A 25,057-nucleotide genomic window follows, 5' to 3' on the forward strand; every position below is an offset into this window, starting at 1 on the left:
CAGATTTTAAATCTGAAAATGCTTTTTTTCAATTTGGTGATAAAATAATAAAATTCGCAACATTTTTATCTATCGAATGGTATATCATCAAATTAATTAATTACAGAGAACAGGGGAAAACTAGAGGGATATGGCTCTCCGACTTGCCGTCAGCTCTGCACTTCGCCCGGCTATCAACAGCCAGGTATATTCAATTTAAAAAGTTAGGAAAATATCATAAGCAGCAAAAAATCCAATATTTTGTCTTCAATTGAAAGTTATTCCAATCTTTCTGAAATAAATCATTGAACATCTTTCAGGTGCGCAATGCTTCTTCCGCTGTTTCGGTGAAAGATGTCCTTGCCAATGCACCACAAGCTGAAGTAACTACCTTGAAGAACGGATTCCGTGTTGTCACCGAAGACAATGGAACTGCCACTGCCACTGTAAATAGATCCTACAGAATTTATTTATTGTAAATTTTGTTGTAGGTTGGAGTATGGATTGAGACTGGATCTCGTTTTGAGAACGAGAAGAATAACGGTGTTGCTCACTTCCTCGAACGACTCATCCATAAAGGTACCGGAAAGAGAGCCTCCGCTGCTCTTGAGTCCGAGCTGAACGCCATCGGAGCTAAACTCAATTCTTTCACTGAGCGAGACCAAACCGCTGTTTTTGTACAAACGGGAGCTCAAGATGTTGAAAAAGGTTCGTTGCTTCTTCCCTTATCAAAATCTAGTTTATTCGTTCAGTTGTTGACATCCTCGCCGATGTTCTCCGTAACAGCAAACTTGATGCTTCGACCATTGATTCCGAGAGAGCTACTCTGTTGAAGGAGCTTGACGCTTCCGACAATTACCATCAACTTGTTCTTTTCGATATGCTTCACGCAGCTGCCTATCAAGGAACACCACTTGCTCTCAGTGTTCTCGGAACCAGCGATAGCATTCCAGTTTGTTTTCGGAATGTTTCGCTTTTGAATTGATTTTAATTTTTAGGCCATCACCGCCCAACAACTGAAAGAATGGCAAGAGGACCACTACAGACCAGTTCGCATGGTTCTCTCTGCCGTTGGAGGAGGAGTTTCGAACGTGCCAAGTCTAGCTGAGAAATATTTTGGAGATTTGAGCAATGAATATCCACGAAAAGTCCCACAAGTCGACGGAACTAGATTTACCGGATCTGAGTACAGATACCGTAATGATAATGTTCCACACATGTATGCCGCATTCGCAGTTGAGGTAAAAGTTTGTTGTCGATTTTCATCGAAAAAAGAAACAATTTTAGGGAGTTGGATATGCTCACAAAGATGCCCTTGCTCTTCAAATCGCTAATCAATTCATCGGTGCGTATTTTTGTTTCTAAGATTTCTCTATTTCATACAAAGATACTGAAATTCGGGAAAGGAAAATAGTATTTTTCAGGACAATGGGATGTAACTCACGCCACTTCCAGAACTGCTGCTTCGAGACTCGTTCAGAAGATCGGACATGATCACGGACTTCAAAACCTCCAACACTTCAACATCAACTATAAGTAACATTTTTCGGTATGAACTGATATTTCAATTCTTTTCTAGAGATACTGGATTGTTCGGAATTTACTTTGTGGCTGATGCTCACGACTTGAACGACACCAGTGGAATCATGAAATCCGTTGCTCACGAATGGAAGCATTTGGCTTCTGCTACCACTGATGAGGAGGTTGCTATGGCCAAGAACCAATTCAGAACCAACTTGTACCAAATCCTCGAGACCAACACACAAAAGGCTGGATTCAACGCCAAAGAAGTATGTAACACTGAATTTTTGGTGTTTCAAAATTTTTTTCAGCTTCTTTACTCTGGACAACTTCGACAGCTTTCGGAACTTGAGGCACAAATTCAGAAGATTGATGCTGGAGTCGTTCGCGAGGCTATTTCCAGACACGTATACGATCGTGATTTGGCTGCCGTTGGAGTTGGTTAGTTCATTTTTGTAACAGTTCATTTTACCGAAAATAAACTCTTTATTTCAGGCCGCACGGAAGCATTCCCCAACTACGCTCACGTTCGTGCCGGTATGTCGTGGTGGAGATTGTAAGCAAAAAGAAGATCGTGTCCAAGAGATGTCGATATACGAAGTTCATCTCACTCGTCTCGTATTCTTCATGTACCTTTCGCCGTTCGTTCCCCGTCTCTTTATGAAGATTTTTTTAGAAAAACTTTTTTCTGTTCGTCTTATCCATTATTTTATTATTTTTTATTAGAGTAGCGTTATTTGTTTGCACGGTTGGAATCAGAATGAATGAATGAATTGACGAATAAGCTTAAAAATGTTTCTTTGGTCGGAGAGTTTTTTGAGAAATCTACAATCCACTGCTTCGTTTGTTTCGCACTTTTTTATTAATTCCACCGAAGTTAAAAAAAAATAGAAGGACAGGAAAATTAGCGTCACTGGTTGTACCCGTGCTGATGGAAAAAAAATCGCTCTCATTTGGACAACATATATCTGTGCCTCCAGCCGATATGTTGTGTCTCTTTCACCGGTTGACTGGCCTTGACCACGTTCGCACACTTATTGTCAGCCCCACCTAGACTATCCGCTTACTCAACTCGCTTTGCGCCAAACGTTTCCTTTATTTGACCGTATTTTGGCTTGGGTATAAATAGTTTTCACAAGTAAATCAATTCGGACAGCTCAAAATGTCAGTTATATACTACGCACTATTCTAGATTGTTCAATTTGAAAAACCATTGTTGGCAAAGATTATATCCTTCCAACGTCATTTCATTCTCGAAAAAGGTGTTCAATATTGAGGAATTCAATCCTTCTTTCCCTCCAACACCTCTCGCGATCACAGGTTTTCATTATTTTCGCTTGCAATCATGAGAAAGTAAGAAATTGAGAGAAACAGTCATGTGACCTCTTTTATTTCTCGTCTTGTTTTCAGTATACTGAAAATCATGAATAAATTCAATAGAAGTAATTTCAGAAGTTTCCTCCTCGATTCTCTCTAATTCCCAGTTTTCACATCAACCCGAAACTACCTCACATGCAGCTTTTTGTTGATGTTCTATTTTCCGCTGAGATGTCTGCGTCTCAACTCATTTTCCTTTGATTCTGGTTTCTTCGTTCTACATTCGTACTTTGTTTGTATTCGCATTCGGACCTACGACTTCATTAGTTTTGCCGGCGAGGCTCCCGTTGTTTATTCTTATAATGGACCCGAGGCATTATTATATTCAGATTTGACAACATGATCTATTGGACCCATTTCTCAGGCACATTTCTCAGGCCGGCACTCGGGTCTCTTCATCCGTTTCTCTTTCATTTCCGATGACTCATCTTTTATCAATTCTTGGCCAATGGACAGCCCTCTTTCGTTTCTTTTTTTCTTTTCTCTGAATGTTTACACAGTTTGCTCGTCATAGTTTTCCTCCTTTTCCGCAAAATCTTCCTTCGTTTTTTGCCATTCACTGAGTGTTTTGTTGTTTGTTGCAGATGGCCAAAGACATCTATAAAACCTTTAAAAGATCCGTATCTGGCATAGTCGGTGGAAGTGGTAATAATGGGGAAAGCTCATCGAGTCCTTCTACGAGTACAGGTCAGGTGAAGTATCGTGGAGGTACTGGAAGAACATGGATTCATCCACCAGGTAAATTTAAAATTGAGTAGTGGAGTCATATAATATTCGAAAGCAACCTTTTGTTCTTTTTCAGATTTTCTTATAAACGGGCACGTTGAATATGTCGCTCGATTTCTTGGATGCGTCGAAACTTCAAATGAAAACGGAACAGCCGCTGCTCGTGAAGCAATTCACGCCATACGTTTCCAACGAGATTTGAAGAGATCCGAACAATCAAGAGAAACGGCGAAACTCCAAAAAGTTGAAATTCAAATTTCAATTGATAATGTGATTATTGCTGACTCGAAAACAAAAGCAGTGATGCACCAGTTCCCGCTTCCAAGAATATCATTTTGCGCAGATGATAAAGATGTAAGACATATAAAGTTGTGTTTTTTTCATGTCATTAAAAAAAATTTAGGATAAACGAATGTTCTCATTCATTGCTCGTAATGATGATGGAAAACCATCATGTTATGCATTTACTTCTGAGAAACTAGCCGAAGATATCACTTGCACTATAGGAGAAGCTTTCGATCTGGCCTATAAACGATTCCTCGATAAAAACCGCGCGTCGCTGGAGAATGAACGGAACACTTATCTTCTTCAAAGAAGAATTGTGGAGTTGGAGAATGAGAATCAAAAACTCGCAACTCTCCTGCAGGAAGTAACAAATGGAGGAAGAAGAGCTGAACCTAATGATTACGTAAGAATTTAAAAATTCCGAAATTCGAATGAAATAATGATTTTAGGGTATCCCACCGCATCCGGCATTTGCACCTCCATCACTCCCACTATCTCCAATGCCTCAAGGGCCTCCACCTAGTCTTCTACCATCTTCAATCTATTCGATGCCAAAGACTAATGATAATGCTCCGACAGAAATGGCTCCAATGCCACCTATTGCTACTTCACCAAATGGAACATCTCCATCAAGTCCTTCATCAAATTCTCCATCAGGACCTGCACCTTCTATGCCACCACCTCGTCCTCCAGCTGTGTTGGCTCCTCCTCCTCCTGTCGCTCCTCGTCGAGTTCCTGTGGTGTCACCGAAGAACTCAACCGCTGGACAATTGGATGGATTGAACTTTGGTGAAGTTAAGAAACCACATAGCAATGTGTTTGATGACTCATTCGATCCACGAGCTGGAGAAAAGAAGAGTGTTTCTGAAGCAGCTGATTATAGTGAGTTTCATGCTTCCCATCATACGTATTCCATTTTTCATTTCAGATCCATTTGGGGCTGATTTTCTCCCAGCACTTCAAAACACTAACTCCGCACCACCATCTGCTTCAGCTCTTGCTCTTGCTTCTGAAGCAATTGCAAGATTACCAAGTTCTGATTCATCAGGCCCACCAAAGAAAACTGCGGCTGATTATGATGCGATGATCAGTGAAGTCGAAAAGAAATTGGCTGCAATGAACAACGGGACACTCGTGTTTGGCCAATTACAAACTGGAGATCTTGGAGGAATTGAAGGAGAAAGCGAGTATGGAACTCCATCGGATCGATTGAATCCCAAAGTTATGAACTTAAAAGAATAACTCATTTGTATTGTTTTGCGGTGTTTTGATGTATTCTTGTGCTATTTAAGGGTTCTACGCCGGAGTACTTGCCGGATATTTGAACTCACCATTTTGATATTGCACTATTTTATATGCTATTCTTTTTATAATTTTTACATGGGGCAAATAAAACGGAATGTCTCGAAAATACTATGTTCGATTAAAATATATATATTATTATACTATGAAGTGGTTGTGTTGACTTTCCAGGCGGCTACCAATCGATCGAAACCTGATGTGAGCAAGTTGTTGGTTGGATGTTCATCAAGCCAAGCACAACACGTCACCATTCGTTCGTGACACCGGCGATTCGGCATTCTTGGAAGCCGATTTCCATTGAGATCATATATTCTGACATGACGATTGTCCATAGGAACTGCAATTACAGCATGTGTTTTGCTGACAGCTACACGATTTGCAGGTGATGATAGGCGTATTGTGGCAAGAGGAGTACGCATATTTCGGAGATCCCATATTTTGACAGTTGCATCGTCACTCGATGAGACGATACGATAGTCGGTATTGAAGCTGACAGAAGTCACAGAGTCTTGATGACCTTGAAAAACAGCAACAGATTGTATTGACTCTCTGAAATCCCAAAGACGGAATGTAGAATCTTTTGATGAGGTCAAAACGAGTTTATGAGTTGAATGAGTGCTACAATGATTCAATTCACTTTCATGACCTGAAAAATTAATGTTTTGATACTAAATCATCTTGAAGGTGTTACTGACCGCTCAAAATATTCACAACTTCTCCTTTCTCGACATCCCAAACATTAGCGGTTCTATCCCAAGACGCGGTGACCATTTGTTGCCCTCCGGCAAGCCATTCACAACAACTCACAGGTGCACGATGTCCCGTTAGTCTCATGACTGGAACTCGAATTCTGTGACCATCTGATTTCTCATTTGACGAGGTGAATCTGTTGTGTTCGAGGCCAAGAAGGTTGTTTGGATCTCTGTTTCCACCGCCACCATGATTCTCTTCTTCCTCTTCAGAGCTGTGCTCCAGTGGCGCTGCAAGTAACAGTTATTACTCTTCCGACAGAATCAATTATCTACCAACTTACCATTGTTGCTGGGGACTCTCCAAATATGAGCTGACTCATCTCCACTAGCTGTTGCAAGTAAAAGTCCTGCGGCAGTACCGGAACCTTCCGTGGTGTCCACTGCGCAGTTGGTTAAGATTGCAACGCAATTAACGCTTCCAGTGTGTCCCAAATACGTTGCCAAACATGTTCCACTCTCCAATGACCAGACACGAGCAGTTTGATCAGCACTTGCACTGGCGCAGACGTTTCTAGTTGAATCCGCAGCTACATGCCATACGCCATCCTTGTGACCTTCGAGAAGTCGACTCAATCGGAATTTAGAGCCGTCACGGAACACTGGGGGCCCACGAAGAGCGGTTCGCAACTTCTGACCCATTTGAATGGCTTTTCGACTTGATTTTCCTGGTTCTTGCACACCGAAAACTTCCTGGGCTACAACATTTCCTGCTTCTCCCTCAGTTTGAGTCAGTTGGACTATTCGAGCACGTACTGAAACATGATACGATTGGAATGCGACCGTTGAAATTTGTAAACTGACATGCACAGTTTTCTGCATACAAAGTGTCGAATTCTTTCTCGATGTGCCCAAACAATTGATAAAGACGAGCTCTGTACGGAGCATCATCTACATCCAGAGAGGTCTGAAATGCTGTGAGAGCACTGATCTCAGTATCCACTGTTCCTCTTCTTGAACGCATCACTTTCTCCTTCTCCGCATCTCTCGAGCTTTCCTGCGGCATTGACCCTCTGAACTTTCATTCTAGATGGATCGTTTCAAAAAACTATAACAGTAACCAGGCTGGTGCAAGAACCATTTGTGAATACAAACCCGAAAAATTTACAAAACAAAAATAATATTTTATTCAAGAAAGTTTTAAAACATGTGCAAAATTGAATTAAAATACTCGATACAGAGTTCGAGAGCAAGCAGTCAAATATCTTTCTTAAACGGTTCAGATATGATCTTTTCGGAAATAAATAAATATCAGAAGACAAATAAATTTTTCAGATTGGTTCTTCATTTGGCATTTGAGTGGGATCGATTTCATCGTGTGGCTCCACTTCGCAAATTTCGTCTTTCAGCAAGTTTCTGGCTGTGCCAACGCCAAATCTTGCATCAAGAATGATTTTTTGCATTTGGAATTTCATTAGGGCTTTCTGAAAAGAATAGTGGTACATGTATAGTAATGAGTGTATGTATCTTACGTCTTCATCATTTAACCTATTTAAAACTGTATTAATATGCTGTTGAAACGAGAGATCTTCGTCATACTGAATTGCCATTTCTTCTGATTGTGCGCCACCGACGATTTGCTGATCCATTTCTTCCACAACTCCACCGTCCTCTACAATAATTTCTCAACGACAGTTTAACTTGTTGCTAGATTATTGCACATACCGATTTCATGATGATGATAATGCTGCATTCCATCCTCGGATGTAGACGGCATATTCGGATTCAACTCGAGATTTCGAGAACTCGATGGTTGTTGAGAAGCCAACAACATCCCGGAAGGTCCAATTTTACACTCTCCGCTTGCGTCCAGAATAATTTCGTCGTCAGCAATCGGAACTACGTCTGACATAACTTTGGTATTCCGCAGTGCATCATCAGAACGAGTTGTCGGCATTGTTGACGAGCTAGGCCCGACCATTGTATTGTTTCGATGATGGATATGATGGTGATGTTGATGATGATTCCCTACGTCCATCATCATTTTCTTTTTTGGAGGTTCGGCATGCATGTTTGGGCTAAAAAGTAATATATGAATCTAGAATGAATGAATGTGGCTTACGGTTCAATCAATTGATCTGGCATCGATTCAAAACCGAGATTACTTGTTCGATGTGGCTGTAAAATTGTTTGGAGTTTCAGTGATTTGAAAAATATTGTCTTACCAACTGCACTAATCTCCGAGTTGATGTTACAGTCACTGTTGCTTGAGGCGTTGAACCTCTTTGAGTGTTCACCATTTTGTACATTTTGGAATTAGGAGTTGAATAAGATGATGACGATGGTTCAACTTCAACCAATACTGACTGCCGCCCAAAATTCATCGAGGGTATATCTTTCTTGATATCGGCGTGAATAGGTGGAATTTTCGGTTCTTGCGAACTCTCCATCCTATGCTGAAAATTGAGAAAAATGTTATCGGACTACGAGCTCATCAACTACAACAAGGCGAATGAGCAGATACTGCAGATATTGATATTGCTTCATTAGTCGCGCACACAAAGTAATTTTCAATGTGTATTGCACCACAAAGCATTGCAAGGGATACGAACTCTCCTCTTCGGTTTCGTGATGGCGGCTGTTAGCCAGTCAGCCATGCGTGCATCACCGCGAGAGGCGAATGAGACTCGTATGTATTTGTACGCCTGTAGTTCTTATTTCTCCTCTCCGCTGGTTGCAGAGAGCGAATCAGTTTCTTTTGATAAAACAATAGATTATTCAGATACTTACGTTTGTTCTTTTCGGGGAAAGTGGATATGTTCTGACAATCGCTTCGGTTTCTCTTGGTGAAGGTGATTTTCTTCTCGAATATTGAGATGCACTGTTCTGAATTGGCTGATGCGTTTGATGGGAACTCGTTCGTCCATGATTCACTTGTGGTTGGATAACGACATAATCATATTTGAGAGATGGTGAAGTGTTACCAATGGGTTGCTCGGGTTCTAACACATCTTCGGCAAGTGGAACGTCGGCATAAAAATTTTTGTCGAGTGTCGATGACATTGAGTTCAATTGCGAAGAAGGCCGAGAATCGCCTCAAAAAATAAAGCAATAAAAACTCTAAATTTTACAGTGAAATGAATAGCCAACGCGAGAGCAGACTAGATTGCAGCAAACTAAAGTTGTAACTATGGAAACCTGAAAGTTATTTCACATACTTTTTTTCTTATTAAGTATGGAATCAGTCCAACGCATTGCTTCTATAAGATTATCCGACATATCCATCGATTTTCTGGCATATTGATCAAGAAGATCTGACCATACTTCTTGTACAAGAGATACATCCTGCCACACTATATCATTACGTATTCGATCCCAAGTTTCTCGTTTCTGAGCTTTCAACAGATTATCAGGTATCTGTGCTTGTAATTCGTCGTCATATAGAATCGGGTTATCTCGTACCATAGTGATGAGTTGTAGCTGCAAATTATAAAACTTCAGTCATAGTTTGATTTTATTAATAAATCTTACAAGAGTGTATTGAGTAGCTTTGGTTGGAACATCTTCTCGCGTGAATTGTTGTTGGAGATCAGTTGTATCTCGTGGAATATTATGAGAACTGGTTACAACGCCTGAGAATAAAAAATTTTAAAAAACCAGAACTGTAATTTTGCAATAAATGCGATTGTTGACTATCAATTTTAGTAATGGCTTTCAAATGAATGACTGTCTTGGTAAAAATCATATTTACGACAGTTTGTTGACCAGAAACATCAAGTTCAGTGCATTCCCGCTTGTCCTTACTTGTCATTGTATTTTTCATCCCTGCTAAGTGAAATCCATCCGCTCCGTGCCTTCTCCGATCGGTCATTTGAAAACGTGTGGACAAAATTCTGAAAGAACGTAACACTTTTTTCCTTCCACAGCATAAACTATTTTTCTAGTCTATTTTCTGCGCGCTTCCCATACGTTTCGGTTGCATCGAGTTCGCATTCGAATTACATACCATTCTCGATTCGAGTCACACTGTGAGCCAAAGAAACCGACTCGAGTAGAAAGGAAACAGTGCAATTCGTCGCACAGGTGATAGACACAGACTGAGACTCAAAAGAAGGGCGGAGCTGGGAACCGCGACGCAACCGAAACGCTTCAGAAACCGCAACGGAACAGGCATGCGAAGCGGTCAAGATTCGAAAGAAAACGGAGCGAAACGACAAAACATCGATAGAGCGCACACGGCCGAGAAGAGGAAAATGGGGAGGTCGGACACTAGTCCGCCTCCTTCTCGTATTGACAGTGTGACTAGTCTGCGTCTCTTGAAAAAAGAATGCACTCCAAAACCAGATGGAGTTATCCAGCGACTTGCCGTAAAGGCAGCTAGAGTTGTGATTCAGAGTTTTGGAGTGCATCGCGAATATAAAAGGATAAATGCTCTGAGAAACGGCTTCTACATAAACCTCTGAGGAGAAGGAGTCGGATAGTGAAACACCTGTCTCGATAACAATGGAATAACTGAAAATCGACAAATTCACACTGTCCGAAGATGTAATTCAAAATGCAGACAGAAATTTCATGTTTCGAGAAATAATCATGGAGTCATTATTCTCGAAATTACAGGGTCTTCGTGTTATTAAAAAAATTTCAACTATATCAGCCTGAGAGAATAGAAATTCCTGGGGGACAGATATTCGAAGAGAAAACAGAGAACAGAAACTCATTTAATTATAGTCAGAGGAAACTATTCTCTGAGCATATTATTAATTACAGACTTGTCACGGGCCGGGCCAAACTCAGGAAAAATCTCGGCCCGGCCCGGCTCTTTTGAAACATTTTGAGTTTTTGATTTTTTTTTGGAAATTTTAGGAAAAATGTGAATATGTATAATAATTTAAGCATTTTTACTCTTATTTTCCGAAAAATTTTAAATAAAATTTGGTAAAAACGGGTTCCCATTTTTTGAAATCAAGAAAAATTTCGGCCCGGCCCGGCCCGCCCGGGCCGAACTCAAGAAAAATCTCGGCCCGGCCCGATTTTTGACAAGTCTGATTAATTATTCGTTCTGTTTGAGAAAAATAATGAAAACGATTCGTAAAATAATTTTCTTGTTTGCTATTCGTAGTTTCACTATTTTCCCAATTTCATGGTTTCATATTATGGAGCCCCTCTTCTCGCCGTCTTGAATTACCAGAGAATGATGGAGCCAATTGAGTTTGGAGTGTTGAAGTATACTGTCACGAGAAACATAGTCAGGGAACCTAAGGGAGCCGGAATCACATGAAATTTGAACTCATCCCAATTCGAAAGATGTCATTGATGGATGATACTATGATTTTTTAAATAGAACCTGTATCTAAATCTATCGAAATGTATGTCGGAGCTTCTGATATTCCATCGAACTCAAAAAAAAACAGAAGGAAAATGTTTTGAAACACTGGAGCTGTGAATAATTACCAATAATCTGCAATTTTCCCACGTGTATATAATAACTTCTGCTGGAAATTGAAATGACGCCTATACTATATTATTTCAGAAGTTACTAAACTTGTCTCTAAAATATGTCCCTAGCTACTACGCCTGGGGAACAATAGTTGACTAGGAGACTGAAAAGTAAACACAAATTTATCATTAGCTGGTTTTTCCACGATTTTTGATAGTTGCACCATTTTAAAACTGAAATAAATATTAAAAAAAACAAATCTGAACTTTGTGAGTACGGTAAGCAATAACAATGATGCTTGCGGACCACAGACAGCAATCGTTTCGAGACCCTACATTACTGTAGAAGAAAATTTTTATCATAAATTTTCATTTTTTGGCCATAAATTATTTTTTTTATTGTTTCTTTACCCGCCCAAAAATAAAAATAACAAAATAACAAAAAAGTTCGTAATCTTAGCTGTTTTCACTCAATTTTCAACTGACGCTTTTCTGTAATAAATTTTTCCTCACAAAAGAAAACGAAAACTCGTATCCCATTATTTTTCATTAATTATTCTTCATTACAGTATGAATGATATAATGAATAATTGTAATCCGAACTTCCGCTCTGAAGAACCCCGGCGTCAGCTAACTTTAAATGGAGTTAGTTGGCCTGTAAGAACAACAGAGGAAACTATATCTGCACCGCCAATATCCCCACTTTCGTTTGCTTTCATGTCAGAGGAAGAACGAACGGCACTCAATTTTCCCGGGAGACATTTCCAACCAGAGATAAATCGTCCAGGGAACATCTCAAGTATGTGAAAGTCCCAATATGTGGTTTATAGTAGTAACAAATCGGTTTCTTTATTATTTCCTTATTATAACTTTTTCAGAAAGTGCTTCGTTTACCCCAGAACCTTCATTGGATTCAACTCCACCATTCAATCGAAAAACATTCAAAATAGATGATCTACTTGTCGTCGACGACGACGAAGATGATGATGATTCTCCACCGTCTGCAAATAGCTTTGAACCAAAAGCTCATCTCGGATGGGCTTCGTTCGGTGAATCTATCTTACCGTCACAACCCCCTTCTCCTCCTGAGCCTGCCAAACACACTTCTGCGCCAGTTCCGTTAAAGAGAAGTGGGAATTTACATTATTAGGAGTACAAAGTAGATATAATGCTTTCAGAAGTTTACGTTGTTCGTCAGCAAAATAGAGAGAAAGATACATCTCATCACGTTGTCACTCACAATGATAACATGCCAGACCCACCAAAAGCAGATAGTCCACCAATCACCACTATCAATGATATTTCTGACTCGGATGCAGATGTGGATGTTGTCGGGATTGATGAAGATAATTCAATGTAGGTTTGTCCCCGAATTGATGGTTACATGCTCCATTTTACAGCTCGATAGAAGCAAACGAAGATGGAAATCCACCAGATCTACCTCCTCAAAGTTCAATTGGTTCTCGATTTAGCTACAAATCCAAAAAAGGTATTAGTTGTATTGCAAAGTTTTTTTTTTCAATAAAAATATTTCATTCAGCTCGTTTCCGCTACGATTCCGAAGAGGAAGAGATGATCAATGCACGGTTCTTGTGCAACATTTCACCTCCACCTTTGCTTGAAGCTCAAGCAACAAGTGGCTCCATTTCATCAGCCAAAGACAATGCTGGCGCAGATGAAGAGAAAAAGTGTGAGGACGGACAGATTGAACAACGATTAGGGTGACATTATCAAATCGTTCCAAGTTCACTCATTCATTTATCTTAATTTCAGATTGGAAGAGCTCAATTCAGCTCAAATACTCAAAACGAAAGTCTCGTCGAGTACTATACCTGTTCTTCCGCTTTCTAAATCTATAATGGAACGGAAAAAAGTGGCAATCGAAATGACAAGACATGCTGTGATCAAAAAATACAACTCTCCAAGTTTCAAAAACTTCACAGTTGCTCCGAAAAGTGTTCAAATTCCTGCATACAATGATAATACACCGATGACATTGTATTCAAACATTAATGTAATCAAACTATTTCCATATTCTTAACAGAGCTTTCTTACAGAAGCCACTGAATAGTATATCTAAAGATGTCCGAGGTAGATGCGTTCGATGTCGAGATAGAAGTCCAGTAGACATGTCCACTTTCAAATTTATCGATGATACTACAGTCGTATCTGTTCGTGCACATCTTTGTGATCAAACACGAGTCATGATTGCTAGAACAGCAATGTGGAATCGTGAATACTCGAAGCGGCTCGGTGATCGTGCTGCAGGAACGGTCTGGCAGAGACCGGACGAAGTGACAGCTCAGATGACTGGATTTTGTAGTGCCACTGTACGCAGATGCATTGAGATTGCCAACTTGTCTATCATACCAAGGTGCGCTGATAGGATTGGTGTTTCGGTAAGATTGCAGTTTAGACACTTGGATTTTGAAATTTTCAGAAAAATGAACTAGTTTCATTGAAATCCACATTTGGAACGGAGAAATTTCTCGGACAAACCATGAGAACACCTCATGTGCTCACTCACTATTACGCTCAAAAATCGCAATCTATAGCAGGAAGCCGCCGACCGTCCAGTTCTAACATCGCTCCTCCCATTCCAAGAATGGGGAATCCTCCAGTAGAAACTGAGAAGAACGAAGATGAAGATAGGAGGTACTTGCCGTTTTCTTTAGAACACCCATTTGCTATCTTTTTTTTTAGACATCATCCTCTCACGTACTATCAACCTTCATCCAGTTTTCCATCTTCCACGAGCTTTCAATCTTCTTCTCCGTCTGTTAGCCCTCCAGAATCATTGGTTCCGCCATTGAAAAAAACAGTTCTACGTTGGACATCAATCCAGACTCCGAGAATACTTCGTCCACCAAATCCATCATACGTCGTTCCCAAGATGGCTGTGATTCCAGTTATGAAGAAAGTAGATTCGACTCCACCCAAAAAGGAGGAAATAGTTATGACTGGTCCGAGGAAAAGAGGTCGTCCAAGGAAGATCAGACCATCTGAGCTGACAGTTCATCCTATACAACCTTCTACTCGCCGTTTGAGATCTTACAAGAAGGAACTCTGTGAGGTTTGTTTTGAAATTAGTCAACGTACTAAATTTTGAAAAATTTTCCAGATTGATGAAGATGTCGTGGACGTTGTTGAAGGTCTTGTTTCGAAAGTCTCCGGAACGTTTTCCATCAATAAATCATAAATTGTTTATGTTAACAAGTCTACTCATGCATTCCGTGTTAATGAGAAGTCATGCGCTTTTTTAAACTTATAAACCGCCTGCCTGAATTAAAAAATTTCCTGTTGTTTTTCTGCCCCCTTGTCTCTCAAAATTGTTTTAAAATGTTGTATATTCGTTTTTAATTCACTGGAAAGCATGGGGAAAATACATTTCACCTCACTTTCCAGTATGTGATAAATGTTGTTCAAACGAATTTATTTTTTTTTCGAACAGTCAGTATGGGTGAATGCGATACTCAACCTCGGCGAATCCCCATCCCCTTTTTCCGTCGACAAGATACTCGCACATGCCCTCATTGACCTGACAAGCTTGATCCAAACCCATTTTGAACGAGACAACCTCTTTGATATGAACATCAGCATGATAAGTGTTGCCTTCGACTTCAAAGGAATAGTGGAAATCATCAGGGAAATCACGATCTTCTCCGTGATTTGGAAGCGAGAAATGAACACGATCCACTGGTTTCGTTTCTCCGGATCTAAAAATAAAAGTTCTATAGATAACGAGCGATGAAACTTACGGAGTAACTATATATCCGAATTCAAGATGACTGAAAACAGTTTCTGGCATTGAAATTACAGATGTGTGAATACATGTTCCGTCTTCCAAATGGTAGATCATCATGATATATCTGAAAAGTCCGAAATTCAGAATTTTACTTTTTATCAACTGAAAAAAACCTTCTGATGTCAGACCAACGACGATATCCTGCAATAGTATGATCTCTCATACTTGTCATTCTAATTCCTTTCTTCTCATTATTTCCAATTTTAATATCTCCCACTAGTTTACCAAATTGTTCGTAATGAGTTTGATGTGATGCTCTCATTTTATCAAATAGACCTCGACTCCATGGTTCAATTGCCAACGAATGAGCTATTGCTGTCGGAGAACACATCTTATCGAAATCGAATTGCCCTCCTGAAACAAAAGAAACATTCAAAACGTGTTCCATATTTTCCAAACCAAACCAAAATTTGTCCAGGTCAAATCGAAGTTTGCATCGATAACCTCAACATCATCTTTCATTTTTTCAGCTCCATTTTTCTAAAAATCATACATTTCGCTTCGTCGTAACTTGCTCTCTCACCACAAAGTTGATTTTCCCTGGAGACGTCGCCAGTTTTCCATTGAATCGAAGTCTCCATTTTTTCATTGGTTCAATACAAGAAACAACGAATCCACTTTCAGTTTTCCATTCTTTCTCTGAACAACGAATACTCTGGAATTAAAAAAGTTTAGGTTTCGAGATAAATCCAAATCCTTTACCTTGACATTCGTTTCAGTGTGGATTTCTTCGTTTACAAAAGTTCCAACTTCTGGAATTCGAAGAATGAAAAATAGATTGATGATATCATTTGATCGTTGTGCAGTTCCAAGTGTAAAATACCATCCATCTTGATTCGATGCATCGAAGAACACGGCGTCAGCTGACCATTCCTAGAATTTTAGAACATAACAAAAAATCACGAATATTTGAAATTAAAACTTTAAATTTTTTGCAACAAAGAAGTTGAACTACGGAGAGTGATCTGGCTAGACGTTGGAAGAATGAATGCCATAGGAAAACGGAGAGTCACAAAATAATTTTCAGTCCTTATCATTCCATCATTTAGAATCATTTTTCAAGTGATAATTGTTGTGCGAGCCCACACCAATAAACACTTGAATGCATACTTGTCAACCGGACCGAAACGGGCCGACACGGGCCTGCTCGTAACTCGCTCAAAACTCAATACTCTGAGCTGAAAAATATACCAAAATGTAGATCTCGACGAGTTCTATGTCCGTGACCTACTACGGGCCGGATGTCTATTCATTAATATGCCGCGGGCCGGGCTAGAATGGTTTTTTTGGCCATTTTCGCGTTTTTTGGTACTTTTTCCCGGCCCGCGGCACATTAAGGAATAGCCATCCGGCCCGCAGTAGGTCACGGGCATAAAACTCGTCGAGATCTACCTTTTGGTATATTTTTCAGCTCATAATATTCATTTTGACGCGAGTTACGCGCCGGCCCGTGTCGGCCCGTTTCGGGCCGGTTGACAAGTATGCTTGAATGTCCCTTTGTTACTTGAATCCCAATGTCTCTCACCTCTTTCAGATCATGTTTCTTCTCCATTTCCTGAATATCTCTCTCTCCTCCATCGCCTCCCCATTGTGAGTTCATCAGATTCTCTTTGTTGGATTCAGATGATTCTGGCTTCGCATTCTTCTTCTTTTGACGACGGTCAATGATGAATTTCATCAGATTAAATTTCAGAAAATACCTGGAAAACATGAGAAAGCAACGAGTATTTGACAGTAGTCTGAATACCATTTTCCAGGTTGTCCATAGATATTCAAAAGTTTGATCGGATCTGGTCTGAGAAGGAATTGGAGGATGAAATAGGCAGCCCCACCCGCGAAAAAGAGCCAGAACATGACTGAAATTGGAAGTTATTCTATATTCAGAAGTTGGAAAAGCGAAATGAAATAAAACACGAGATGATAGTCAAAATGAAACCCGTTTTGTCTTGTTAGAAATGAGCGGAAAAGTGTTCGTTATCACTAGTTGACTATGCCTATATAGATAACAAAGTGTGCTCTCTGCTCGTTTTGTCCCCGTGTTTTTCTTCGATTCGGACCTTGTCCTTTTCCACATTACATCACTATTATTCATTCAAGAATTCAACCGGTTAGATGGCGTTTGTTTGTATTCAATTAATTATTTCTTTTCTTTATTCTCTCAATGAAAATTTTGTGGAGAGAGGCGTCGGAGGTAGTGGGGAAGAAAGGAAAAGAGAATCATTTATTATTCGTATTCATTCTGGAAGAAGATTGATTTTCTTTTTTCTTTTTTCAATTTCAAGAAGACGTTTGGAATGAAAAGTTTATATAAATCATGCAAACTGGTTTCGTACTAGCAGAGTTTGAACGAGTTTGCATTATTTTCTGTACAGAGAGACCGCACAACTTTTATGATTCTCTGATAAGACTGCTTACTGGAAAATGGTCTAAACGCAAGATGGAGATGTCAAACGAATCATATAAAGACTATTCCGATTGTTTCACGTCATTACTCATGAGAAATAGATAGAAAAACTAGTGAAAGAGAGACTACTGTTTTATTGTTCTCACCGAGTTCTAAAGATAATTAGTTAATTACTGTTTACATTGAAAAAAAACAAAAAGCATTTCGAACTTTTAAGCAAACCGAGTTTTGTATTACTTTTGATTTTCTCTTTTAGTCTGCAAGGGATTTTCTCAAATTTTCAAAAAAGGACTTCTTAATTTCTTCTATTTCAGGTATTTTGAATACAATCTGCCTTCCAACGGAATGTAATATTTGGTACTTGTCTATAAGAATAAAAACGATATTTGAAAAGTTACAGACCAATTTGAATTTCCTCTCAAACAATGGCTTACTGTAGCTTGTGTTCATGTTTTTGTTCCGAGAGTATAGACTTTGAAAGTATTTCATTCATGTACCGAAATTCAATTTATTTTCTGGTAGCCTGTGGGAAAAAACTCAGATTACGTTTAACTTCATTTCTGCACTGCCTCATTCACAAGTTGTATTCTGCAGAAATCAATTGAATAAAAAGATGATATGCCGTTTCAATTTTGGAAAGTAAATGACCTTCAGAATTCATTTGATATCAATTGGACTGAGATAATTCTTGTTGGGGTTTACCGTCTAAATTTATCGAAAATTGATATCCGGTTCTCTGGAGTTTTACTTTGAATATAATGGATGCAAGAAATATTTTAAAAGTTCAAACAAACAAAACACATATTCTACTCTTTGATGATCTTTATTCTTCTTCCTCGTTTAATATTTTCTCAATCAGACAACCCATTTCTCTGACCGAAATGATAACAAATTGATAAGCAACGTCTCCCTCCTTCAACTTTCTCATCATTCCCATTTTCAATACATTTCATTTTTTTTGCAAGATAGTGTTGTTTGGTACACAAACCAAAAAGATATTTTCTTCGCATCCAAACCACATCATTTTTCCATTTTCTGTCTTCTCAAATCCATCAAACGGCTTCTTTTCTTTTCTCTCTTTGCGACGCCCATTTCCGGATGAAGCATACGGCGTCTCAGATGGATAGGTATCGGAAATGTGGGGGCCTTTGACGGTTCCCATAGCATTTTTCTCTTTTCTACATTCTCAATTATTTCTTTTTCTTCTTCTACGTCTTCTTATTTTGTTGTCTTGGAAATCCGTGGGAACAACTCTTTTTCTTATTTTTTCGTTTATGTAATCCCAACGAAATTTGGTTTTTCAGCTTGAATCCACTTCAATTTTCATCAAAATGGATTCGGATAAGTTGAGAGAAGAGGGAAAGAAAATGATTGATTTTGTTGCCGATTATTGGGATGGAATACGTGAAAGGAAGCCACTTCCAGCAATCAAACCAGGATATATCAACGAACTTGTGAGTTTGGATTTCAGTGATTTTAGGATTTTACAGACTTGTCACGGGCCTGGCCGGCGGGTCTGGGATTTTAGGGTGTGGACCGTGAATTTTTTGAAAAGTTGTAGTCCCGTATATAAATACAAAATCTATTTCCTTGTTTCAGGTGCCCGCACAAGCTCCATCATCTCCAGAAGACTGGTCGAAAATCTTTGACGACTTGGAGAATGTGGTTGTAAATGGAGCCACCCATTGGCATCATCCTCACTTCTTCGCTTACTTTCCAACTGCTCTCAGCTATCAATCAATCATGGCTGATATCCTTTCTGGTGGAATCGCTGGAATCGGATTCACGTGGAAATCGTGTCCATCAATGACAGAATTGGAGATGTCATCATTGGATTGGGTTGTTGATTTGATGGGATTACCAGAACATTTCAAGAATTCTCATGATGGACCTGGATGTGGAATAATTCAATCGACGGCATCTGATAGTACAATGATTGCTATTATGGCTGCAAGAGCATCTCATGTTGAGAGAATTAAAGCAGAGCCATCTTTCATGAAATGGGTTTCTGAGACTGGAGTTGGAAAGACTTTGAAGGGAATTTTCGATCGTGTTAAAACCAATAAGGTAGGTTGAATATTAATTGAAAGGGGATAAATTATAAGTTACCGTTTCTCTTATTTTGTAGACTTTGGTTACTCAGGCTTCAGTGAATGTAAGTTGCTGAATATTGTGGTAGTGGTTGTTGATGTGGATACACTTTGAAAAATAAATTGTGTGCGAATCTGGATAAATTTAACATTTTCAGATTGATGATGAAGCATCTGGAATCATAACTCCATACTTCCATGATCCAACTGTTTTCGAAAAATTCGTGATGTATTGCTCGGATCAAGCGCACTCTTCTGTTGAAAAGGGAGCAATGTTGTCTGCTGTTCGACTCCGAAAATTGAAAGCGACTAGAGGATTTCTAGGAAATTATAGTGTCTCCAAGGAAACTCTTCAGAATGCAATTAAGGTTTCAGTTTGAATTCTGAAAGATCTTCGTCTAATTAGAATATTTAGGAAGACCGTGCACGTGGATATATTCCATTCATGTTCCTTGCGACTGTTGGAACAACATGTTCTTGTGGAGTCGATCAGGTTGATGAGCTGGGGCCGATTTGTGTTGAAGAAGGATTGTATCTCCACGTGGATGCTGCATATGCTGGAACTTTTGCTCTTTGTGATGAGTTCAAGTACTTGATTCGTGGAATGGAACACGTCGACTCCTACAATTTCAACCTTCACAAAGCAGGAATGGTTAACTTCGATTGCTCTCCAATGTGGTTCAAAAATGGAACTCATATTTCAAGATACTTCAATGTTGACGCATTGTATTTGGCACATGAATATCAATCGACTGCTTCTGATTATAGAGTACTACAATTTTTATAAAAAATATATACCATGATTTTGAAATTTCAGCATTTGCAAGTAGCTCTCGGACGGAGATTCAGATCTTTGAAGATTTGGTTTGTACTCAGAAACATGGGAGCAGATAAGATTAGAGAGTACTTGGGAAGAGTGGGTTATAATATTGCATTTTGTAGTTTTAATTTTAATTTTCAGACTGAAGTTTTGGCTGCTGAATTCTCAAAGCTTATTCTGGAAAATGGAAAGTTCGAACATTTTGTTCCACAACATCTCGGTTTGACATGCTTCCGATTGAAAAATGTAAGACTTTACATCTGAAATCTTTTTTCAATAACTTTTATATATTTGTAGTCGCCTAACGCTGATAATGAGAAATTGTGCAACACAATCAACGACGATCGTCGAATTCATCTGGTTCCATCAACAGTTCAAGGAACTTATTTCCTTCGAATGGTTGTCTGTAGTCAATTGACAACTCTTGATGATGTCATTTATGCTCGTGACGTCATCTATGAAATCGCTGACCGATTATTCTAAATGCTTCCCATTACACTTCTTTTGATCATTTACTTGCTTTTCAGATTTTTCCTCTTTTTCCCCGCTTTGCTAACTAAGGAATTTTATATGATTTTTGACATTGATGAACAATAAATGGATAATAAGACAGATGGAAGTAATAGTTGAATAATAGAGCTGGCAATAACAGGTGTTTATTACATGGGAACAAGGAACAATTATGACGGAGATCACTATATTCTAACGACCGGAAAGGGTAGTGTGTTCATAATTAGGCTCACAGTAAGGAAACGTGGTTTATGGGAAACACGTGGAAAGCAGTTAGAAAGGTCATGCTAGTTCAACTAATAATGAGAAAATACACAGATATTCATTTTGAAAAGTAATGGATCCGGTCAAACTTCGAATTGAAGGGAAGAAAATGATTGAGATTGTAGCGAATTATTGGGAAGAAATTCGGCACAGAAAACCGATTCCGGATGTCAAACCAGGATATCTCAATAAATTGGTACTAAAAATGATACTAGACAAAGATTTTCGGTGTACGTTCACTTTCACCCCCCTCCTCTATCACAATTGCCCCCCACCTGCACGGTAGGGAATGGCCCCCCATTTTCCTTTCATTATCGATTCAGTTTTAAAAATTCGTGACCTTTCAATGCACCGCGTGGCCCTCGTGTTCGTAGTAGCAGTTCGTTTTTATTATTTATTTCGATTTATCGAAGACTCCAGAATGGTTATAGAGGCAAGTAGGGACCATTAGGGGTAAGTAAGGGTCATGTGTGAACTCTATTGGGGGTGATTATGAATACATGGACTAGTTCCACATTCCTCCCCCACTCTGATAAGGATTCCATAATTGCCCCCATGTAAAAATAGGGGGGCAATTGTGAACTCTATGGGGGGTGATTGTGGAAACTTGGAGTAGTTCCACATTCCTCCCCCACATTTTCAGGCTCATCGATTAGTTTTTCTCTTAATCTTAGGCTTAGGCTTCTTCTGAATTTTAGGCTTAGGCTTCTTCTAAATCTCAGGCTTAGGTTTTTTCTAAATCTTAGGCTTAGGCTTCTTCTGAATCTTAGGCTTAGGCTTCTTCTAAATCTTAGGCATAGGATTCTTCTAGATCTTAGGCTTAGGTTCAAAGATCCAGTCTTTACTCGAACCGGGCGGGGGCAATTGTGGAAACATATAGTACTTCCACTTTCCTCCCCCACTCTGATAGTGATTCCATGATTGCCCCCCATGGGGGGAGATAATATACCGTACAAGTAGGGGGGCAATTGTGAACTTCATTGGGGGTGATAGTGGAAGTATACCTAAGGGTTCAGAATGACCCCCCATTCCCGTTCTTGGGGGGCGATCATGGACTGTCGAAAGTTCATGATCACCCCCCGCTCTGTTATAACCCCCCACCATGGAATCATACCCCAAACCTGTGGGATGGGGGGTGATACCATAACGTGGGGGGTCCTTCCGGAGTGGGGGGCGATTGTGGAAATATACCAGATTTTCATAGTTAACAGGTACCCGAACACCCACCAAAAACCACTGAAACATGGGAAACAATACTGGGAGATTTGGAAGAAGTTGTATTCAATGGAAGTAGTCACTGGAATCATCCACATTTCTTTGCTTATTTTCCAGCTGGAATCGGATATCATTCGATTCTTGCAGATATAATTAGTAGTGGATTGAGCTCTGTTGGTTTCACGTGGATTGCCTGCCCTCCGATTACAGAACTTGAAAAAGTGACATTGGATTGGCTCGTAACACTGATGAATCTTCCTGAATATTTCAAGAATTCTCATCCGGGTCCCGGTTGTGGAATTATTCAAAGCAGTGCATCTGACTCTACTCTAATTGCAATTATGACTGCAAGAGCTGCGAAAGTGGAACAAGTGAAGAATAATCCATCGAGTTATAAATGGGTTAAAGATGAAACATTGAGCATTTTTTATAAGATATTCTATTGGCAATCGAACCGGTCGATTCATGATTCAACTGATATCATTACGCCCTATTATCATGATCCACGTGTTTTCAAGGATTTCGTAATGTATTTTTGTGACCAAGGGCATTCTTCAATTGAAAAAGGAGCTATGTTGGCTGGTGTTCGTTTTCGAAAACTAAAAGGAACAAGAAAATATTTAGATAATTATGGATTGGATCCCGATGTCTTTCAGAAGGCGATTGAGGTAGAGTAACTGATTGAACAAGTTCTTCCTTCATGTTGAAAATAGAACTTGAAATCTATTTTTCAGGAAGACCGTGCACGTGGATTCATTCCATTCATGCTGGTTGCCACAGTTGGAACAACGGCAACTTGTGGAGTAGATGAAATCGAGAAACTTGGACCAATTTGTCAGAAAGAGGGATTATTTCTACACGTGGATTCTGCTTATGCTGGTGAGAAATTTGTTTTTTCGTAATTCTTATTCGCTTTTTCAGGTTCCTTTGCGTTCTGTGAGGAATTCAAATATCTAGTGAAAGGGATTGAATACGCAGATTCATATAACACAAATCTCCATAAAGCTGGAATGATTAACTTCGATTGTTCGCCACTTTGGTTCAAAAATGGAACATATGCATCGAGATATTATAATGTTGACCCGGTTTACTTGGCTCATGAATATCAATCAACGAGTACTGATTATAGAGTAAACATCTTTCAGATTACAATTCTTATTCTGAACTTTTCAGCATCTGGAAATACCGTTAGGACGTCGTTTCAGATCTCTCAAAATATGGTTCACTTTGAGAAATATGGGAGTTGACAAGATTAAAGAGTATCAGCGAAAAGTGAATTATCTAGTTTTAACTTTTGAAAATCTTTGTTTTTCAGACGGTCGCTCTGGCTTTGCAATTTTCGAAAATTATTCTCGAAAACGAAAAATTCGAATTATTTACACCTCCCCATCTGGGTCTTGCCACGTTTCGTTTGAAAAACGTATGTTTTTTCTGTGAGAAGTTCAAAGAATAGAGACTTCAAATCTCTGTCTTTCAGCACTCGAATTCGGATAACAAACGTTTTCTGGATGCAATCAACAGAGATCGTCGTATTCATCTCGTTCCTTCCATGGTTCATGGAACCTTCTTACTTCGATTTTGTGTTGGAAGTCCATTGACAGATGAAGATGATATTTATCATGCGAGAAGAGTTATGATTGAAGTTTATTTCAAGTTGTTTCAGAAGTGACAGTTTAAAAAGTGCAAATAAAATAAACTATAATATGATTTGTTTATCGAGCAAGTCTTTATGTTTTTTCGAATTTGTAGAATTTCCATGTTTTTTTTTTCAGAAATTCAAAATGGAACTAGTCCAAAGTTAACGTCCATGTTCCAAGTTCAATGACAAAACTTCCCTCAAGTTTTCTCAAAAATCACAAAATGACGTTCAAATTATTTCAGAAAAGAAGTTGAGCTAGAATGCATTCAAGCATACAAAACATCTGCTTTTCAATGAATTATTCGTTTTTCTGCCGAAATAGATTATATTTTTTCATAAAGTAAAGATGTGTCAGAATGTGTCACACCTCTTGTGCCCAGTGAAGCTGAAATTTTGTAAATAACACGCGTTTGTGATTGATTTTGAAGTGTGAGAGTGTTTTTTCAAACTCCAAGATCTTTATTATTTACTTCTTTCCGACGAAAAACAATTGAAAAACAAAAACAAAACTGAAAATAAGGAGAAAAATTAAAAGAGTTGCCCTCTTTTATCGTCTCGAAGGTATCCAGCAACGACGTTGTATTCGGTTTGATCAGTAATCGGAGGAGATAATGGACCAGGACGAACTTGAACAACTTCATTTCCATTTGCATTCTCCATCACTGAAAATTCATTTTGAGAATATCAGAAATCTCTTTGAAACAGAAACATACGGAAGATTCTTCCCGGTTCGTATGTTTGTTGAAGTTCTTTGAGTCGAATCTCGAGTTGTTGACGATAATACCAACGAAAAACCATCATAACTCCAATCATAATAAGAATGAAAGCTAGTGTGAGACCCATGAACAAGTAGATTGATAGTTCAACATGAACCGTGATTTTGACTGAAATCACACATTATTGATTATAATCTGAAATGCGGCTGAAAAATTACATCGATCCTGGAAATGTGGGTCGCGTTTTGTAGTTGGAAGAGGAGTTGTAACAGTTGGCAT

The 25,057-nt window shown here is 39.1% G+C and overlaps 9 protein-coding genes across 9 annotated transcripts; 5 read left to right on the top strand and 4 right to left on the bottom strand.

Annotated features, from left to right (window-relative positions):
• Positions 1–130: 130 nt before the first annotated feature.
• GCK72_010575 (uncharacterized protein) lies at positions 131–2,060 on the top strand (the record flags this gene model as incomplete). Its single annotated transcript, XM_003110938.2, has 10 exons — positions 131–184; positions 300–425; positions 471–687; positions 732–931; positions 978–1,220; positions 1,267–1,324; positions 1,404–1,515; positions 1,559–1,769; positions 1,812–1,941; positions 1,996–2,060. The coding sequence occupies 10 exons, from the start codon at positions 131–133 to the stop codon at positions 2,058–2,060; spliced, it is 1,416 nt and encodes a 471-aa protein (XP_003110986.2).
• Positions 2,061–3,461: 1,401 nt separating this feature from the next.
• Positions 3,462–5,130, top strand: GCK72_010576 (uncharacterized protein; the record flags this gene model as incomplete). Its single annotated transcript, XM_003110999.2, has 5 exons — positions 3,462–3,615; positions 3,680–3,957; positions 4,007–4,291; positions 4,338–4,770; positions 4,817–5,130. The coding sequence occupies 5 exons, from the start codon at positions 3,462–3,464 to the stop codon at positions 5,128–5,130; spliced, it is 1,464 nt and encodes a 487-aa protein (XP_003111047.2).
• A 203-nt stretch (positions 5,131–5,333) lies between these two features.
• On the bottom strand, positions 5,334–6,945 carry GCK72_010577 (uncharacterized protein; the record flags this gene model as incomplete). The annotated part of the gene is made up of 4 exons (XM_003110764.2): positions 5,334–5,836; positions 5,886–6,170; positions 6,224–6,694; positions 6,744–6,945. The coding sequence occupies 4 exons, from the start codon at positions 6,943–6,945 to the stop codon at positions 5,334–5,336; spliced, it is 1,461 nt and encodes a 486-aa protein (XP_003110812.2).
• Positions 6,946–7,210: 265 nt separating this feature from the next.
• GCK72_010578 (uncharacterized protein) lies at positions 7,211–9,750 on the bottom strand (the record flags this gene model as incomplete). The annotated part of the gene is made up of 9 exons (XM_053727937.1): positions 7,211–7,363; positions 7,412–7,551; positions 7,605–7,957; positions 8,002–8,057; positions 8,105–8,335; positions 8,670–8,974; positions 9,098–9,359; positions 9,411–9,511; positions 9,684–9,750. The coding sequence occupies 9 exons, from the start codon at positions 9,748–9,750 to the stop codon at positions 7,211–7,213; spliced, it is 1,668 nt and encodes a 555-aa protein (XP_053587514.1).
• Positions 9,751–11,885: 2,135 nt separating this feature from the next.
• Positions 11,886–14,514, top strand: GCK72_010579 (uncharacterized protein; the record flags this gene model as incomplete). Its single annotated transcript, XM_053727938.1, has 10 exons — positions 11,886–12,114; positions 12,194–12,445; positions 12,494–12,671; positions 12,716–12,804; positions 12,856–13,036; positions 13,089–13,329; positions 13,373–13,645; positions 13,756–13,970; positions 14,019–14,388; positions 14,437–14,514. 10 exons carry the CDS (start codon positions 11,886–11,888, stop codon positions 14,512–14,514), a joined length of 2,106 nt encoding a protein of 701 aa, XP_053587515.1.
• A 252-nt stretch (positions 14,515–14,766) lies between these two features.
• Positions 14,767–16,974, bottom strand: GCK72_010580 (uncharacterized protein; the record flags this gene model as incomplete). Its single annotated transcript, XM_003110649.2, has 8 exons — positions 14,767–15,031; positions 15,074–15,184; positions 15,234–15,474; positions 15,525–15,600; positions 15,644–15,775; positions 15,823–15,993; positions 16,646–16,820; positions 16,868–16,974. The coding sequence occupies 8 exons, from the start codon at positions 16,972–16,974 to the stop codon at positions 14,767–14,769; spliced, it is 1,278 nt and encodes a 425-aa protein (XP_003110697.2).
• Positions 16,975–18,855: 1,881 nt separating this feature from the next.
• GCK72_010581 (uncharacterized protein) lies at positions 18,856–20,917 on the top strand (the record flags this gene model as incomplete). The annotated part of the gene is made up of 7 exons (XM_053727939.1): positions 18,856–18,978; positions 19,124–19,591; positions 19,773–19,982; positions 20,030–20,383; positions 20,432–20,530; positions 20,576–20,680; positions 20,732–20,917. 7 exons carry the CDS (start codon positions 18,856–18,858, stop codon positions 20,915–20,917), a joined length of 1,545 nt encoding a protein of 514 aa, XP_053587516.1.
• A 364-nt stretch (positions 20,918–21,281) lies between these two features.
• GCK72_010582 (uncharacterized protein) lies at positions 21,282–24,092 on the top strand (the record flags this gene model as incomplete). The annotated part of the gene is made up of 7 exons (XM_053727940.1): positions 21,282–21,404; positions 22,420–23,091; positions 23,158–23,302; positions 23,345–23,553; positions 23,597–23,695; positions 23,739–23,843; positions 23,901–24,092. The coding sequence occupies 7 exons, from the start codon at positions 21,282–21,284 to the stop codon at positions 24,090–24,092; spliced, it is 1,545 nt and encodes a 514-aa protein (XP_053587517.1).
• Positions 24,093–24,590: 498 nt separating this feature from the next.
• GCK72_010583 (uncharacterized protein) lies at positions 24,591–25,057 on the bottom strand (the record flags this gene model as incomplete). The annotated part of the gene is made up of 3 exons (XM_003110716.2): positions 24,591–24,724; positions 24,776–24,946; positions 24,997–25,057. 3 exons carry the CDS (start codon positions 25,055–25,057, stop codon positions 24,591–24,593), a joined length of 366 nt encoding a protein of 121 aa, XP_003110764.1.

Source organism: Caenorhabditis remanei, chromosome III (genome assembly GCF_010183535.1).
Source record: "Caenorhabditis remanei strain PX506 chromosome III, whole genome shotgun sequence".
Lineage (NCBI taxonomy): Eukaryota > Metazoa > Nematoda > Chromadorea > Rhabditida > Rhabditidae > Caenorhabditis > Caenorhabditis remanei.